The sequence below is a fragment of the Microcaecilia unicolor genome, chromosome 9 (assembly GCF_901765095.1).
Source record: "Microcaecilia unicolor chromosome 9, aMicUni1.1, whole genome shotgun sequence".
Lineage (NCBI taxonomy): Eukaryota > Metazoa > Chordata > Amphibia > Gymnophiona > Siphonopidae > Microcaecilia > Microcaecilia unicolor.
The window spans coordinates 136,093,920-136,112,504 of NC_044039.1; the positions used below are offsets into that span (position 1 = coordinate 136,093,920).

General features: G+C 41.1%; 1 protein-coding gene across 3 annotated transcripts in view; it reads left to right on the forward strand.

The window, feature by feature from the left end:
- The window catches only part of RGS6 (regulator of G protein signaling 6), a 495,104-nt gene that overhangs the window by 259,396 nt on the left and 217,123 nt on the right, over positions 1-18,585 (forward strand). For all 3 annotated transcript variants that reach the window (XM_030214495.1, XM_030214493.1, XM_030214494.1), the window contains one exon: positions 2,207-2,306. In XM_030214495.1, the coding sequence (XP_030070355.1) occupies positions 2,207-2,306 (100 nt within the window). The remainder of the gene's footprint in view (positions 1-2,206; positions 2,307-18,585) is intronic.

Consider the following 18,585-nt stretch of genomic DNA (forward strand, 5'->3'; position numbering starts at 1 on the left):
AGGGGGTTTTCACCCCGAAATTTTAATTAGTTTAATTTTAAAATGTGAAAATGCGGTTTTTGATTTTTTAAAAAATCAGGGGTTTATCGGATTTGGATGGGATTTTCTGTTTTGTGATCAGGGAATTTTTAGTAATTTTTCAGGTGTGTTGATTTTGGGGTTTAATTGTTTTAAATGATAGTTTGGGTTAAAGTGTTAAAATAAGGGTATGGAAAGGGTTAAAAATATTAATTTCGACGGTATAGTTAGGAAAGGTGCCGAATTAATTTTTAATAAGGGTTGAATTCAATTTTGGGATTTTTGGGGGGTTTTATGGGAGAAAGATGGGGGCGGACGTAAAAACTTATTAAATTTACATTTTAAAAACATGGTCTAGTGGGGAAAGTAGTGCATAGGGGTTGGGGTGACTTTGGGCATTTTTGAGTGAATGGTGTTATTTTAATTTGGTATTTGGTATTTTTCCCATTATTCCCTATGGGAAAAATAAGATTAAAATGGGGGTTGGGTGGTTTTGGTGAACATTCCAAACCGCTTTAAGAAAAAAAAATGGAATTTTTGGGGAGTATCTGATTGGTCAGAGGGGGATTAGAACCCAAGCCGAGGTCCGGTAACCAGGGAGACGGCTTGGTTGTCGGTTGGGCAGAGTGTTTTTGGTCTTCAGTGAGTGAGGAAGCGCTGCAGGGTCTGTGAGTGAGAGGGAGTGATTTTGAGTGAAAAAGGTGGGAAAGAATATTTTTAGGGAAACCTGACAATTAAGGGTGATCAAGGAACATCTTGGTGGAAGTAAAAGCTTAAGTGGAAAGTGCTTCCATTAGCAATTTTGAGTTTGGATGTTTTTGGGAGTGCAAGAGGTGGGTGAGTGAGAAGGTAAGGTTAATTAGGGTAGGTGGGAGGCTAGGTGACGGAGTTGAGTGTGATTAGAATTGGGTTTTGGGATATTAAGAGGGAAAAGAGAAAATAATTTTTAAAGGCTGTGTGTGCAGGGATGAAAAAGTGTGGAATGTTGGGGAGAAAGCCTGTCAGCGGAATGTTGAGAGTTATGCTGCACTACTGAAAGAGAGCAAACACTCTGATTAGGTTCAGGGAATAAAAAAAAACATAGTTTAGGTTTGAGAAAGGAAGGGTATTTAAATTAATTTTATTTTACTTAAGGTAGCAGCCCCCAGTTATATGTTTAAGTCACTTATTGATAGATATTCATAAAGAAGAAAAGTAGGAAGACAGGGTTTTGCTGCCATTTATTTTTGTTAAGTGAGATGTGTAGCCAGAAGATTGCACGGCAGAAAAAAGCAACCATTCCAGAGGAATAGTTGGGCCCCACCGCAAGAAAGACTCCGTGGACAATTGCTGCACTACAGCTAAGTACATTTGTGGGAACCAGGGTAGTGAAGGAACACTGTAAACAAAAAACTGACAGAGAACATACTTACCTTAAGTCTCCCGGGAGTGAAGATCCTAAAGATACCTGGAAAAGAAAAGTGGAACAAAGAATCAAATTCTAAATAGAGATATACACAGGTTGCAGATACAAAGGGTTTATTTAAAAACTATACGTTTACACTCACAGAAAGGGGGTATTGAGAAGCAATACTTATCTGATCATTTCTGAACTGTGACGGTAATGGTGAAGAATCTGAAAGAGAGAAAAATATAGGTTAAAGGGTAATTCTTTTTGTTAAGGTGTCTGTACAGAAAAGGAAACTGGTTAAAGAGTCAAAAGCCTGGGTTATAAGTTGATAAGTGTTATTTAAATTTTACTTTATATTTGTTAAACTCAATAAATACAAAATTACTGAATCGTACTAGTAGGTCTGGTTCTTCCCAAAATCAGGATTAATCCAATTTTTAGATTATTTTCCCTCTTCACTTCACGGGAGTGAAGGGCGAGGTTAGTGACCTGTACAGCTTCTAACGCTTGGTGGTGTGAAAACTGGGAGTAGGTCACGACTATTTCCATCAAAGTCCCAGTGAAGCACGGATAACTGAGCATGAGCAAAGCTGATTACATTACCAATAACATGCATTATTGTGATGGCTCATTACTAATTCTAGCCATATGTTTGCACAATACATTCAAGGGTTTCAATCATTTCTCCACAGATGATTTTTCTTTTGCAATTCATCTTTTGCAAGTTCTGAAAAAAAATCCCAAAACATGAATTGAAAGACAAACTGAATTGGTTTTGCTCTTTCTTGTTTCTTCCAGATTGAAGATATTATTACAAGGATGCAAGACGACAAAGCAGGTGGGGTACCCATTCGAACAGTCAAGAGCTTTCTGTCTAAAATCCCTAGTGTAGTCACAGGTAAGACAAATTAATTTCTAGGGCTCAGTCCCTGCTTTGTTATGGGGGAAATGTAGACTTATGGTCAATCCTGCAGCAGGACATGTTTATCCACTCCTACCCTGGCTGAGATAATATTTAACCATCTCTCTGACCTCATGTACAACTTTCTTTAAATCAGTCACCTTACTTTCTAACTCTTCTTACTCTCTTACCTATCTAATGTTCCATCTTTGCTTTACCCTTCACTATCAATTAAAATGTTCTATTGCATATTGTGTTGACATTGTACGTAGTATACTATGCCATACTTTGTATTGTTATTTGAATATTTTTACTGCTGTAATTGCCTATTGCTTATATTTTATTTATACTTACTTTGCACCGCCTTGAGTGAATTCCTTCAAAAAGGTGGTAAATAAATCCTAATAAATAAATCAATACATATTCAGCCAGCGTGGTCAATTTTTTTGCTTAAATGCTGACCACTCTGGTTCAATACAGTATGAATATTCAACAGTGCTATCTGGTTTGTGGGTGTCACTGAGTGTCTGTATTGAGCAGGCAGTGCTGGAGCTATCCATATAGGGGTAGATATTCATCCAATGGTGGTAAGCACTTTTTAATTACTGCTGGCATTATTCCCAGATATTTAATGCCAGGCCATGTCTGGAAAATCTGGGTTTATGCAGCCGGCTATCTCTTATGTGGTTAAGTGCAATATTCTGCACTTAACCGCATAAGCGACACTGCATGAAGATGGGACTGACTTTTATGCAGACTGAATTAACTGCTAAACTTAGGTGATTGCGTGCTGAATATCAGTACTTAAGCACATAAGTGCCAAATCTATCCCCCGACTGCCCCCAAAATAGCTGGCTTTGAGTTTAGTAGTCTATGATGATATTCAACGGCACCAGCTCAGGAATCGTTTCTGGCTGGATAAATCTCTTTGAATAATGGCCCCATAGAAGTGATACATCTGGATAAAGTTAGGCCATCAATTTTTCTGTGCTAATGTTATGTGAGGAGTTACATACATAAGATAATAAGAGTAGCCATACTGGGTCAGACCAATGTCCATCTAGCCCAGTATCCTGTTTCCCACACAGTGGCCAAACCAGGTCACAAGTACCTGTCAGAAATCCAAATCGTGGCAATACTCCATACTACAATATCCCAGGGTAAGCAGTTGCTTCCCATGTTCATCTCAAGAGCAGACTATGGACTTTTTCTCCAGGAATTTGTCCAAACATTTTTTAAACCCAGATACGCTAACCGCTGTTACTACCTCCTCTGGCAAAGAGTTCCAGAGCTTAACTTTTCATTGAGTGAAAAAATATTTCCTCCTATTTGTTTTAAAAGTATTTCCATGTAACTGCCTCGAGTGTCCCCTAGTCTTTGTACTTTTGGAACGAGTAAAAAAATCAATTTACTTCTATTTGTTTTACACCACTCAGGATTTTGTAGACCTGAATCATATCTCCCCTCAGCCGTCTCTTTTCCAAGCTGAAGAGCCCTAACCTGTTTAGCCTTTCCTCATTACTTGGGATTTCTGTTCTGCTCACACCAGAGATTAGTTTGGAGTGAATTACATTGCAAGTAAAAACCAGTACAGTAAACTGGGAGCTTACAACAGATACATCAGAATATTTTTATAACAGCTGCAACTAAACCAAAAAATTAACCTGAGAGCACATACTTCCAAAATAAGACTGCCTTAAGCAGTTTACGAAAGGACATATAATAAGAAAGAGAAGTAACTGAAGCTGGCAAAGAGTTCCAAATTTTGGCTGCCTAGTAAAAGAAAAGGCTAGATAAAATTCTTTTGGAACGCAATCCTTTATATAAAGGAAATGGTAATTGGGGGCTCAACCACAAGAGTGAAGGAACACAAATCCGTCATTTAGAGTGTTCCTGGAAATGATAATTGCAAATAATTTTGAGTGTTATATTTTGAAGACAATATTATAATCAATGAGCATGATTTAGCACCGGGTTCCCCACGAACATGTGGTGCACTATGGGAGAGAGGTGGACCCTTCTGTCCATATTTATTTACTTATTTGTTACATTTATATCCCGCATTTTCCCACCTATTTGTAGGCTCAATGTGGCTTTCATAGTACTGGAGAGGTGTTACAGACTCCGGTGTAAACAAATACAAACTGATGTTGTGGTAAGATAAAGTTCATGTGGCACAGCCACACTAGGGAATTATACAACGGAAGAGTTGTGTTATGTCCATTCCGTTCTTTAGTTTTGTTGTGTTGCAGAGATCAGGCATTTATGTTGGATCGGTAGGGTATGCCTTTTTAAACAGGTTAGTTTTTAGTGTTTTCTGGAAGTTTAGGTAGTCGTTCGTAGTTTTCAAGGCTTTTGGTAATGTGTTCCACAGTTGTGTGCTTATGTAGGAAAAACTGGACCCGTAAGTTGATTTGTATTTGAGTCCTTTGCAGCTTGGGTAGTGCAGATTTAGGTACGTTCGTGTTGATTCGGATGTGTTTCTAGTTGGTAGGTCGATCAAGTCTGTCATGTATCCCGGAGCTTCACCGTAGATAATTTTGTGAACCAGAGTGCAGATTTTGAAAGCAATGCGTTCTTTGATTGGGAGCCAGTGTAGTTTTTTGCAAAGGGGTTTTGCACTTTCAAATCGCGTTTTTCCGAAGATAAACCTAGCTGCAGTGTTTTGAGCGGTCTGGACTTTCTTTAAGGTTTGCTCTTTGCATCCCGCATAAATTCCATTGCAGTAGTCTACATGGCTTAGTACCATTGATTGTATCAGGTTGCGAAATGTTCCCCTCAGGAAGAATTGTTTCACACGTTTGAGTTTAGATTGCACTGTTTGTATTGTGATTGTAAATGTAATGAGTATTGTACTTGAAACCATTTTGACACTTTGGTATAAAGCTGTATATAAAATTAATAAATCCAATCCAAAAATGAATGAATGAAACAAAAGGAAAAAATAAAAATGAGAAAACATATGAAAAAAAATGAGTTTCTTTCTGGCTGTGCACATCCCTGATAAGGATTGCAACCTGGACGATACTGCCCACACTGAAGAATCAGCACCCTCCTGTTATTACCAGTTTGAGCAGTTAGGGCCAGTTAAATTAATCATGTTTCTTACAGACAAAAAAAGAGAAATCTGAGGCTTAGTGTATCTGATTCAGTCTGATGTACTGAAAGAAGACATAACTGGAAAAGGATAAGCCAGGGCTCTAGCTGATAAAAATATTCACCTTTCACCCTTGGAATTCGATTTAAAATCCAGCTTGAGTTTCTGTATGAAACAAATTGATATTTTCAGTCCACTCTCCTGACAGCTAGAGATCTATATCACGTGTGAAGCTACCTTGTGCTAAACTGACCCAGTTTAGCACAATTTGTAGCTTGTTATACGGAAACTCCTCAATCGTCTCCATCAGGAGGCTCTAAAGTGTGAAAAACTTAACGTCTGTCCATCTGTAGCCTGAAAATTAAAAGCACTATAGTTGTATGATTTGTCATGTCATGGGACTTACACCTGATCAACTCATCCAAAGAGAATATTTGTGAAACTTGTTTGTTCAGCACAGGGCGTACTCAGCCTGTAGCCAGATCAAACTGCTACTAGTTAGGAAAGAATATTACACTTTTTGAAACTATCAGCCCATGTTTATTCCAGGCCAAGCCATGAACTAATTTAGGGACAGGTTTACTTGAGGGGCCCTTTACAAAGGCGTGCCAAAACGTGGCCTGCGGTAATGTGGAATTGTATATTGGACGTGCACTGGACCATTTCTTCACCACATCTAGAAAACAGATTGGGTTCTTTTGGCCGGGAAATGGACATGCGTCAAAATTAAAACCAGCATGCATTTATTTACAACCTGAGCCCTTAATGCCATCCATTGACTTAGCGGTAAGGGTCACGCGTTACCCATGCGGTAACCATCCAGCGCACACCAAATGCCGATTACTGCCGTGAACGCCCCCGCAGTAGAAAATAGAAAATTATTTTCTACTGTGGGTTTTTGGCACACGCCAAACTCAGAATTACCACCAGGTGCACGCACTAGTCGGGTGGTAATGCCGATTTGACGCATGCTGCGCGCACATAGGCCCTTACGCCCTTTGTAAAAGGGCCCTGAAGTATGCTAAGCAGTTAGCCCAAGATTCTTTCAATGGCGGAGAAATTTACATACACAAAATTGCAGGCTATTCTGAGATGCACATGCAACTAAATTGGCTAATGAGCCAATTAGCGCCAGTAATTGGATGCCTATAATCAATTACTGGCGTTAATTGGCAACAATTTGGATTTGCACGCACATCTTGCTACGCGCTATTCTATACAGATCCGCCTGCAAATCTTAAAGCTCATAAATCAGAAGGAGGCATGGCCATGGGAGGGACATGGGCGGGCCAGGAGCGTTCACTAAGAATGCACGCAGTATTACTGAATACTGGGGATCAGTGCGTAACTTGCATGCCAGGATTTATACCAGGTTTCATTTGGTGTAAATCCTCTGGGCGCAGAAACTGACTTTAAGTGCTATTCTATAAATGGCGCGCAACTCAGAGTGCCGTTTATAGAATAGTGCTCCACATGGATTTATTTGGGTGCCATTTAAGGAATCTAGTTCTTAGTGTGAGTTTTACCAAACATTAACCATAAGCATAGGCCCGTGCAAATGGCTACCGTGTGGTACAATAGCCTGTCTGGTAAATATCCGATGCAGTCTGCTTAGTGTGAAATGGGATGGGGACTGGTGGGATAGAGTGGAGTTTGGGTATGGATTGTTATAGTGTAGTTGGCAGATGGTAAGTAGCACATGCTATCAAATGTGCAGTTGGCACAAAGGCACCCATCGTCGCCTCAACAGATACCACACAGCCTTTGCTCTTACCATGTATTGTTATCCCCCACACTAAAAGACCCTTTTACAAAGTGGGTAGTGTGTGCTAAATCAGCCCTACTGCCGGGGTAGCACAGGAGCCTGGCAGTAGTACTGAACTTGGCATATGCTATTTTTTACCGCGAGGAGGGGGAGCAAGTAAATAGGAAGAGGTAAGGGCTCACACGGTAAATGGCCAGGCCCCAATTTTGCACTTAGCGCCTGGCCATTATTGACTAAAATAGAGGAGTGTGGTAGCCGTGTAAGTCCACTCTTAAGGTTATCAATAGAAATCAAACAAAATAAAACATGGAAAAGAAAATAAGATGATACCTTTTTTATTGGACATAACTTAATACATTTCTTGATTAGCCTTCGAAGGTTGCCCTTCTTCGTCAGATCGGAAATAAGCAAATGTGCTAGCTGACAGTGTATATAAGTGAAAACATTCAAGCATTACTATGACAGTCTGACAGGGTGGGAGGATGGGGGTGGGTCGGAGGTATGCATGGGAACATCAAAGCATATCATTGATATTCTAACAGGATGGGTGTGGATAATTGAGGGGTGGGGTGATCAACAGAGAAATACAGAGAAATGTCAGACTGTCATAGTAATGCTTGAAGTTTTCACTTATATACACTGTCAGCTAGCACATTTGCTTATTTCCGATCTGACGAAGAAGGGCAACCTTCGAAAGCTAATCAAGAAATGTATTAAGTTATGTCCAATAAAAAAGGTATCATCTTATTTTCTTTTCCATGTTTTATTTTGTTTGATTTCTATTGATAACCTTGACTAAAATAGAAATTCTTTTTTTTTTTTTTTGGCAAACATGCTAAGAGGTGGTCTAAGCGCGCGGGACAATCACCCGCTAAAAGTAGCGCAGGCCACACTGGCAGAGATTAATCCAGGCTGCTTCTGGCCAGCTCTGTGGTCCTTCTCTCTGATGCAACTTTCTGTTTCCATGTGGGTGGGAAGCAGCAGAGAGAAAGGTCTCAAACTGGCTGGAAGCAGCCTAGCTTGATCATGGCCTCTGCTGGCAAAAATAGCAAGTTTGGAGGATCAGGGAGGGAGAGGAAGGTAGGGAGAGAAACTAGACTTATGCAGGAAGGAGAGAGAGAGAGAGAGAGAGAACATGGATTGGGGGGAGGGGGAGAAACAGAATGCCAGAGATGTTGGACACACAGAGGGAAGGAAGGAGAGAGAGGGAGAAGTGCCAGGCCACATCAGTTGGAGATGGGGAGAAAGGGCAGGGGAGAAAGGAAGAGAAGTTGGAAATAAAGGATGGAAGAAAGGAGGGGAGATGCTGCTCATGAATAGAGTGAAGGGAAAAAGCTGCATATGGATTGAGGGAAAGCTTGGAGAAAAGACGGCTGAGGGGAGGCTGGGGGGGGAGATATGATAGAGGTCTATAAAATAATGAGAGAAGTGGAACAGGTAGATGTGAATCGTTTGTTTACTCTTTCATAAAATACCAGGACTAGGGGGCATGTGATGAAGTTACAAAGTAGTAAATTTAATACGAATTGGAGAAAATGTTTCTTCACTCAATGTGTAATTAAACTCTGGAATTCGTTGCCAGAGTATGTGGTAGGTGGTTAGCTTAGCAGGGTTTTAAAAAGGTCTGAACGGCTTCCTAAAGGAAAAGTCCATAGACTATTATTAAATTGACTTGGGAAAAATCCACTGCTTATTTCTGGGATAAGCAGCATAAAATGTATTAAACTTTTTTTGGGATCTTGCCAGGCATTTGTGACCTGGATTGGCTACTGTTAGAAACAGAATGCTGGGCCTGATAGACCTTTGGTCTGTCCCAATGTGGCAATACTTATGTACTTATGTGCTTATGGAAGGAAGATGCTGCACATGGATATGTAGAGTCTAGTGTACCTGAAGCAGGAGCGTAGCCAGACTTCAGCGGGAGGGGGGTCCAGAGCCCGAAGTGAGGGGACACATTTTAGCCCCTCCCCAGTGCCACCGACCCCCCCCCCCCCCCCCCGCCATTGCTGATCCCCCTCCTGCCACAAACCCTCCCCCACCGCCATCGCCATGGGCTACCTTTGCTGGCGGGGGACCCCAATCATCGCCAGCCGAGGTCCTCTTCTTCCCGCGAAGGCTTCGTTCTGTTTCTGACGTCCTGCACGTTGTACGTGCAGGAAATCAGACTCACAGAAACAGAACGAAGCCTTGCAAGATGGCTTCATTCTGTTTCTGTGAGTCTGACGCGGGAAGAAGAGGACCTCGGCTGGCGGGGATTGAGGTCCCCCGCCAGCAAAGGTAGCACATGGCGACGACGGCGGCGGTGGGGGAGGGTTGGTGGCGGGAGGGGGGTCGAGAAGGTCATCGGCAGGGGGGTCCAGGGCCAAATCTATGGGGGCCCAGGCCCCTGTGGCCCCACGTAGCTACGCCACTGACCTGAAGTGAAGAGAGAAGGGAAGAAACAGAGAAAATGCTGCACATGGATGGAAGGAAAGAGAAGAGCGTGAAGGAGAGAAAAGAAATAGCAGATAGGTGGCCCGGAAACAGAGTTCAGCGTACAGACAAAGGGAAATAAAACTAAAGTCTGAGAACAAGATGATTAGAAAAATAAAATCGCCAGATAGCAAAGATATGAAAAATGATTCTACTTCAGTTTAGTGATTGAATTAGCCAGTTTTATGAATTTACATCTGCTGTCTTTATATTTTGCACTTTTCAGGAGATTTGCATGATTAAACATGTAATTAAACATTTTAATCGCAATTAATTAAGCAAACAAAATTTTTAACTCATGTGCAGCCCTAGTTGTGGCCTAGTGGTTAGAGCACTGGTCTTGCAATCCAGAGGTGGCTGGTTGAAATCCCGCTGCTGCTTCTTGTGATCTTGGGCAAGTCATTTAACCCTCCATCATAGGAGCCAACTCTGTGGGTGCTTGAGCACCCCCAATATTGAGAAAATTCTTTGTATGTGTCCAAGGAAGGGTTATTTCCACTGGGTTTAGCACCCCCCAATAATTTTGAAAAGTTGGCTCCTATGCCCTCCATTGTCTCAGGTACAAACTTAGATTGTGAGCCCTCCTGGGACAGAGAAATATCCAGTTTACCTGAATGTAACTCACCTTGAGCTACTACTGAAAAAGGTGTGAGCAAAATATAAATAAATAGTTTATATTGGACTAGCAATAGATTTTTGACTAGCTTTCAAAAATTAAAACCACTTTTCTCAGGTCAGGATAGTATGAACAAAAGATGACAATGCTACAGTATGTAAGTGAAACATAAAAACATTCTAATGACAGTCTCAAGGGGAAAAGGTAGGGGAGGGGTGGGGAAATTGAGGAAAATATGGGTGGATGATGGGAAGGTGACAGGCAGTAGAATTTGTTGGTTTTGAATGTGATAGGAAACCCAAATCTTTAAATCCTTTCTTGTATTTTGTTTTAACTTCAAAAGTCTTATATTCTTGTATTGTTTTAGAGGTGTCCTTTTACTAAACTGTGCTAATGAATTTAGCATCCCCTAATAAATTAGTGTGCATTAATCCTCGGATTTTATATAGCGCACCTAGAGATCTGCGCTGAAATCCAGGTGGATTCTAGAACAACGTGTGTAACTTAATTGGCTTAACAAGCTAATTAGCATTGATAAGAACACTTAACAAGCAATAATTGGCAATAATTCGAATTTACATGCACATCTCAGTAAGGGTATTCTGTAACGCACTGCACCTAAATTCTAATGTGCGCTGGCAAAAAGGGGCATGGTTATAGGCAGGGAAATAGGTATTTTCTGGGCACTCTGAAATGATAGAATATGGCCCTCTGTGCCTAAATCTACGTTCTGGAATTTATGCCATATTTTCATTGATGTAAATGGATGCGCATAGTTTTAGGCGCTGGGATATCAACTAAGTGTATTTTATTTATTTATTTATTTGTTGCATTTGTATCCCTCATTTTCCCACCTATTTGCAGACTCAATGTGGCTTACAATGTTCTGTCATGGCATTCGCCATTCCAGGGTGAAAGATACAATTGGATTGCTTAGAGAGCATGGATGACATTCTTGAGTTAAGCAAGTAGATATAGTAAGAGAACATACAGAATATAAGGTGGAGTAGTGATGATTTACAGTTCTAGTCATTGATCATTGTGGTATGCCTTGTTGAAGAGATAGGTCTTCAGGGATTTACGAAAGTTAATTCGTTCGTAAATTGTTCTTAAGTTAAGTGGTAGCACGTTCCACAACTGCGTGCTCATGTAAGAAAAGCTGGACACATGTATTAGTTTGTATTTTAGTCCTCTACAATTGGGGAAGTGCAGATTAAGGAATGTGCGTGCTGATCTTTTAGCATTTCTGGGTGGCAGGTCTATAAGGTCTTACATATAGGCCGGGGCATCTCCGTGAATGATTTTGTGAACTAGAGTGCAGACCTTAAACGTGATGCGTTCTTTGAGAGGCAGCCAGTGTAGTTTTTCTCTTAGGGGTTTTGCACTTTCGTATTTCGTCTTTCCGAATATGAGTCTGGCTGCGGTGTTCTATATACCATGCCTAAATCTAGGTGCCACTTATAGAATATGCTTAGGAAAAAATGTTTTCCACTGGATTTTTTAGGTGCCATATATAGAATCCCCCCCCCCCCCCCCCCCCCCCCACACACACACACACAAAAACGAATCTATCACAAAGGCAGCTTTTGGAGTGGTGGGGCAGCTATACATTTGTGTACTTGGCTTGTGCATCCAGTGTTTCAAGAGGTTGTTTGTTAAACTGTTGTAAATCTCTGTCGAGATCTCCAGAGCAGACTTGCTGAAAGTCTTCCTATCTATCTGAGCAGCAGAAAATTACCTGAGAGGAAGTGCCAGCGAAATGATGCCCACTCTTGCAAAGTTTACTTCAACATCAGTGTCAGCCAAGAGAATGATCTAGTTGAAAATGTAGTTCACAGACAGTTCTTTAAAGTCTCATTTAATTAACCTGTCATTCAAGGTTGAACTGCTGTCTAGTGAAGATCTAGAAGCCTTTCTAAAAGAAAGGGCAGCTGAAAGGGGTTCATCTTTACCAGAGGACAGAAGAATCAGAAATCTTTCTTTTTGTAGAGAAAGCAAGTGCCATTTCCCATGATGCCCTGCAAAACCAATCAGTGTGCAGGTAGAAAGGCCCTTTCCACCAGAATATGGATTATGGGATAAGTTACCTGGTTTCAGAAAGCGGAGCGTTTCTTTATATGATTATCATAGAGTGAACATAATTTGGAAGGATAATGAGATTCTAAAATTAAATTGTTAAGGGTGTGCAGCTGAATGTTTTTGAATGCTAGGACTGGGATAAAAAAACATCGTATATTCTTTTTCATGCAATAAAAGGCATCACAACTTATACAAACTCTACTTCAAAATGTAAAATTTAAAGGAAGTAATTGAGGTAGACCTAGGAAAATTCCAATAGCAGTACATCTGAAAAATGCTTGTCTCCATGTCTCTATACAGCCTATCAACTGAAATTTTCTCAGCTTTGTGTATCGAAACCAATATTTTCAGCAAAGAGCACTCCTGTGTGAGCTGGCTTCCATACTAAGAACATGTCCAAAAATGCTTCAGCTTGTAAAATGGTAGTTCAGAATGGACGACACCAGCGTAAGGATGTCCTTGTCACATATTTTCAAACAGGAAATCTGAACGTTTTTCCTGTTTGAGAATAGCTGTGAGATGAGTGTGGAGGGGGGAGGGGTTGGATGTTATGGGGCAGGACGTTTTCATTCGGACATTTTTTCGAGCTCAAAGCTCAAGAAACTGTGTGGTGCAGGAGCGGCAGTGAAATGTTGCCTGTTCCAAACGAACAGCTCTACAAACAAAGTTCCATTCTGGAAATAAGTTGAGAGATGCAGTTTGCTGAACAAGATTATTGCAAAAGAGCATAAAGACTCCTGAGGCAGGCCGGTTGACCGAAACAAGGCCATGTCGAGTCTCTGAGTTATTTTATTGGATTTGGACTCATCAATAAATTGGACTGTTTACACGTTGTCTAAAGACCCTATTTTTGAGTCATCTTCTCTGTACTTTTTGTAGCACTTGAGCCTTTACCACCTACAAAATGGGTGACAGTAAGTGAACACGTGCTAATTTTTTAATGGCATTCACTAATGACAATGTAATCCCTGCCCCCACCATGTCCTCACTACAACAGAGTGGGTGATCAACTTTTCAAAGAAAAGGGGCAAACTTTCATTCCTAGGCCCTTGTAGTACAATGGCTTGGTTTGAAGAAAACAGTATCCAGGTGGTATTCCAAAAAACATTTATTGTAAAAGAATTTCTTTCCCACATATTTACTAGGGGAAGAATTAGTCTAGAATCAGTTCCTCTATAACAGAAGGATTGCATTCAAAAGCTCAACTGTGTAGTCAGTTGATTGACTACGCAGTTGAGTTTTTGAATGCATTGCTTCTGTGATAGATTCTCACATCATTGGCATACTGAGAACGTATGAGTGCTCAATAACCTAAATATTAGATTTTGGATCTATAAGGTCATTATAGTGTTTGGTAGCCACTATTCAGACATGAGTGCGAACTCCTGATTCAGGCCATACAGCCAAAACATGAGTCATTTAGAAGACAACTAATAAAAGCCAACTATACACCATTGATTTTTCTGGTCATCTCTACTGTTTTCTTGTATGAGATTTTACTTCTGGCCATGCTGTAGGGCTTCCTACATGTCTTGCAGCTGAAATCCTGTATACATATACCTCTTCTTCAAAAAAAGATGTTTCTGTTTTCCTTTCCTTCCTCTAAGTGCCATGTTGGCATGCACTACTCTTCTTCCTGGTTTGAAATACCCTGTTGGCATCTTCAAACACGTTGACTGGCTAATTAATAGAAGACTCCTTCCTCCTGAAGATCTCCTCCAGACAACCAGACCCAGATTTAGGTAGAGGTAATGTGAGCAACTGTTCCAGTGCCTAATTGTCACAGGCACCTGTGCATAACCACAACTGTTGTACTGCCATCTGGGCTTTGACCTTTAGAGTGGTGCCAGCCACAACTTCAACAAGAAACTTCAGTGTGGGGCATGCTGGCAGATCCTGCAATGGCCTTGTCCCCTCTTTCCTGTTACCATGGCAACTTTGCACAGGGCTTGTCAACACGTGAGGGCTTACAAGGCCAATGTTAAATTTTCTTGTCAGATTTGCTGCTGCTGTGGGATTGGCGTCAAGTGTTTTAGTTATACTTTTAAGTCTTCTGAAGTTTATTTTGGCTTATTTCTTATGCTCGTTTTATTGTCTGCTGTCCTCCACCTGGTTGTGTATGTTATTTTGTAAGCCATCTAGAATTGTTTAGATAGTGTGGAATATAAATAGTATAGAATCAGTGCTGTTGCAACTCCAATGAGTGAAGAGGATCTAAGCGGGAGTGAAGCAACCGGCTGAATTTTGTCCTGTTAATATTTCTGAATTGCAATCTGCTAGTAAGATGAATTGGGTGATGATTCTGATGATTTGGCCTATATCAGAATTTGTTAACCTCCTTGACCACCTCTGATGACTTCTAAAGGGCATATCCCTCCCCAAACCCAACCCAAACCCACTCCACTCCATTCTATTATCTGAAGAATCCAAAACTGGAACTCTCTTGTTCTAAAGATAGAATTTTTAATTGAAAAGGCCTAGAGGAAAAGCTTTATTCCAGTTCTTGAAAGCTGAAAAGCCATCGGTCTTATCGGTCCTTGACCTTAGAATGGTAAAACTTTCTGAGGCAGTTGAAGCTTTGCTTTTCCCTCCCTTACAGTTTGGAGAAAGCTTACAGACTTTAGCCTGAATTTGTGGCTGGTCCCTTTCTTCTCACACAGAGACTCACACACCGAGTTCTCTAGAACACTAGGGGTTGATATTGAAAAGCACTTAAGTGGTCAGTGTTGGGTGCATACCACATAAGTAATTTATTTTAAAAACTTGGCTTGCCAAGTGCATAACTTTCTTGTCCAAATAACTTGATGTGCAGTCAGAAGTTACACATTTCAGAGGAAGTGGGATTAGAGGCATTCTAGCAAAGGGGGACCAAAAGTTGTGAAAATAGTGGTGATATTTCACCGCTATCCAGATAACTATTTCCATTTAGTAGGCCTGCACAAATAGCTTCCTAACTTAAACGATAATTAATTCATTCATGTTTTGGACCTCATATTCAGCAGTTCTACCTAAACAGACAGTATCATTCAACACTGGAAATAAGCGTAAGTGGATACATCATCCTTTTATCTTTACATCAGCCATGTCTTTAAATATTGCTCCCTAGAGGTTTATTTATCTCTTCAAAGGTACATTCCATTGTGAAACAACCAAAAGAGGTGCTTACACAAACACAACACACTGCTTTTTAAATCCCCCTCCCCAGAAAAAAGAATCATGTGGGAAATTCTATAACTTGGAAGTTTGATTTAGGGCAGGCAAAACACAGAAGAACAAATCTTAACAGGTAACACAAAGCACAAGTACACAGTGGAGAAGGCAAAGACCAAAGACAGTATGTGTCTGCATTCCTTTATTACACTTCTATATGACTCGACATGGGCTGTGTTTCAGCTACAATGCCTGCATCAGGAGTCAAAGGTCTATGTTCAACTCTTGAGTAAACTACACCCACAATTTACAGCCAGTCTACAGCAACTTTCTTCCATTATGCGTCATATAGAAGTGTAATAAAGAACTGTAGACACCTACTATCTTTGGTCTTTGCCTTCTTGTACCTCGATTTAGGGACCACAATGGGCCGTACTTAGCACCAATTCTGAAGAGACTTCTCAGCATGTCTAATCTATTGTAAAGCAATAGTGTAACTTAGTAAGTGACAGCAGATAAAGACCTGAACGATCCATCCATCCAGTCTGCCCAACATTATCAATTCAAGATTAAATCAGCAATGAATGTGAGAATATATACTTGATCATGGTCTGTCTTTGGTGTTTCTGGGATATAGACTGTAGAAGTCCACTTGGCTCTGTCCTTATGTTCCTACTACCGGAGCTGCCGTCAAAGCCCATTCCAGCCTATCCGAATTTGTCATGTCATTTGTGGGACACATACCATAAAAGTCTGCCTAACACTGTCCTGAGTGCACCATACAACACGTGCAACTGATAGTGTTCTCTAAGTTATCTCTGTGGTCTGGTGACCTGCCCATGGTCAGCCCACGCTCCACCCATGTATATGCCTTCTTTCAGTTGCATGCTAAGTGAGTTGCACATGTCTATTATAGAGTAATGCATAGTACGTATGCAGGTAACTTGCAATTATTGGCACCAATCATGCACGTAAGTGCTCAGTGACTTACATGCGTTTATATAATTGTCTCTTCATGTCCTTGTATAGCATACACATTTACTAGTGGGGAATCTAAAGATGCCTACACATCCTATATAATAATTTGCACCTCCAACGTTCCATGTCTGGCTGCCTGGGTTCGTAACATCTCCTGACGTCAGTCAGCCTCCAGTGTTCCATTCCCCCTCACTATCCCGCCCTCGCGTCAAGACGTAATGACGTCAGAGAGCAGAACAGTGAGAGGGAAGGGAACACTGGAGGCGAGCTAACGTCAGGAGGGATGTTACGAACGGAACGGAAGCCAGCGCCAGCCAGCCAAAGAACGTTCAGGTACAAATCGAACGGAGGAGAGAATCGCGGGACATAGAGGGGAGGGAGGAAGGGAAGGGGAGGGCAGGGCAGAGGAGAATTGATGGATGGGATGGGAGGACAGTAGAGGAGAAAATCGCGGGACACGGTTGGGAGGGCAGGGAAGAGGAGAATCACTGGACATGGAGAGGAGGGGGAGAGAGAAAAAAAAGCTTACATGACAGCCTTCCTAGGGCCCGTTTCATTGTTGAAGAAATGGGCATGGTTCCACTAGTGTATTTATATTGCACACCAAGGGCTGGATTCTATAAATGGCGCTCAAACATGGGCACTAAAAAAAAAATCTGCCTTTATTCACATGCCTTAACTTTGGGCACTAGCCTCACGCCTGCTGACCCAGTATTCCATAACTATGTGCGTAACCTTTTGGAACACCCCAGACACATCTATGCCCTTCCCATGGCCATGCCCCCTTTTGAGATATGCACCCTGGGAGTTGGATGCCCTGCCTTATAGAATAGCGTGCAGCCAGATGTGCATGCAAATTTTAATAGGTGCCAATTAACAGCAATGATTGGTTGTAAGCACCCACTTATTGATGGTTTAGAGCTCATTAGTCAATTAATTTGTGTATGTATCTCAGGCATGTGTGCAAATTTTGGCACGCAAATCTGAGATCCATACATAGAATCCGGAGGATATTGCCTACACTTACCTGTGCGTTTCTATAAATACACACACACATACAAACTCATAAAATTTGTTTTTCTGTAACGTTTTCAAACTACTTCCCTTTAAGCTGAATAAACATGAGTGGAAGAGATTTGTTGGCTGCCACATTGATTTAATGTTACCTTTTTGTGCAGCCCTCTAAATTAGATGGAATAGTAAAATAATGTCCTGTTCCTCCCCTAGTGAAAGGAAAGCCAGCTTATTCCCTCAGAAGGCTCCATGAATCACACAGCATTAGCCACATCACTTCCAATTTGAATACTGTGAAACTTGCAATTTTCTTGTTTGACTTTTTCCTAAGCCCTTTTGATCCTATGCCAGAAGACAAATAATCCCTGTTAAAGAGGAGGAGAATTGCACCAGTTTTATTTGCAGTTCTGTTTCTATGTTTGTACTTAGACTGTCTAACAAAAGAGATACACAAGAGTTCCTCGAGGAACACAGAAATGTAGGGGTCAGCATTCAAAAGCCAGTGGTGCAGACCACATAAGTGCTTTTTTCGTTTAAATGTCAGCCCTTCAGACACATACAGACCAATACTGAAAGGAAGCTAATGCGTTCACCTGCAGATGGTAGCTCCCCTATATGTATAGTTTCAGAGATTTTACAGATACTGTTGGGCCATTTAATGGTCTGTACAATTATGGGCCGGCTAGGGGAGGAACACAGGCGGTACTACAAATGATCCAGTTAATAGTGATTTTCAGCCACTAAACAATTATCCTGCGCTGAACTATCCATATAATTTAGGCTTGCTGAGTAATAGACAATCTAAATAGATAGTGCTGGCGCAGTCAATACATATATTTAGAGCCACTATGTATATGGAGAGCAGTATATATGGATTTAATAGCAGTCTGCTTTCTAAGGTGATGATATGTTTGGATTTGATTTCATTTGGTATGTTCTGGTGGTTAGAAAACCCTTGATCCAGCTAAGTATATTTCCACCAATTCCGAAGTAGTCTAGGAGTCTTAGTAGTATATTGTGGTTTACCATGTCGAATGTGCTCGACATATCGAATTGGAGGAGAAGTATGCTTTTGCCTATAGTTATTTCCCATTTGAATTTGGCC